General features: G+C 36.8%; 1 protein-coding gene across 1 annotated transcript in view; it reads right to left on the bottom strand.

Annotated features, from left to right (window-relative positions):
• The window catches only part of LOC110427114 (putative disease resistance protein At1g12290), a 45386-nt gene that overhangs the window by 27896 nt on the left and 16569 nt on the right, over positions 1 to 921 (bottom strand). Inside the window, exon 7 of the mRNA XM_089785460.1 lies at positions 59 to 921. Coding sequence (XP_089641586.1) covers positions 59 to 921 — 863 coding nt within the window. The remainder of the gene's footprint in view (positions 1 to 58) is intronic.

Raw genomic sequence — 921 nt, 5'->3', positions numbered from 1 at the left:
CACAAAGCCATATCACGAATCACATCATGCATCTTTACGTATTCTGCAAAATATTCACTTCTTTCTAATAAACAAGCATCAACAAGAGAATTGATAATGTTGTACCCTTGCATTCGAGCTCCACTTATGTTACCAAATTCAACCAATAATCCCTCACAAAACCAACATTCTATTAGCAGATTAACACTAATGAAAAAATCTTCAGGATACAAACTACAGTACAGAAGGCAAGACCTCATGGTGTCAGTAGGCAAGCTATCATAACTAAATTTTAAAAGAGAGTACACTTGTTGATCCATTCTTGCCAATTTATGCGGAAATTTTTTCAAGACCTCAATTGCATATTTCCAATCTTGGGGCATCTTCTTGCAAGCCATGGCTCGACCTATTGTAATCAGTGCAAGAGGCAATCCTCCACACTTTGCAGCTACTTGTTTAGCTAGCCCTCGAGTATCTGGATGGCTATCAAGGGTTTCTTCTCCAACCTTTTTTTCAAACAATTCCCAAGCTTCATCTTTTCTTAAACACTTAACTTCGATTTTCTCTTGAGCTTCCATTTTTCCACATACCTCTAAGAAGCGAGTTGTAAAAATCAATTTAAAAACATTATCCTGATTCGGTACAGGTATTCCAACTTTGATCAAATCCACCCGCTCCCACACATCATCCATCAACAGAACAAACTTTTTTTTGCTCAAAATTCTAAAAATATCTATAGCTTTCTCGTCACAACTTTTATTCATCCACAACTCATTTGAAAGGCCAAGCTTTTCACCAATTTTTCCTTGAACCTTTTCGATAGTGTGATCTTTAGACACCACCACCCAAATTACAACATCATAACCGATTAGGTTATTGCTTAACTTGTTGTTAATTTGGGTCAAGAGTGTTGTTTTACCAACTCCTCCCAAGCCATATAAC

This window comes from Theobroma umbraticum, unplaced genomic scaffold (genome assembly GCF_002168275.2).
Source record: "Theobroma umbraticum cultivar Fairchild unplaced genomic scaffold, ASM216827v3 scaffold_228.0, whole genome shotgun sequence".
Classification (NCBI taxonomy): domain Eukaryota; kingdom Viridiplantae; phylum Streptophyta; class Magnoliopsida; order Malvales; family Malvaceae; genus Theobroma; species Theobroma umbraticum.
This window is presented reverse-complemented; position numbering and strand designations above follow the sequence as displayed.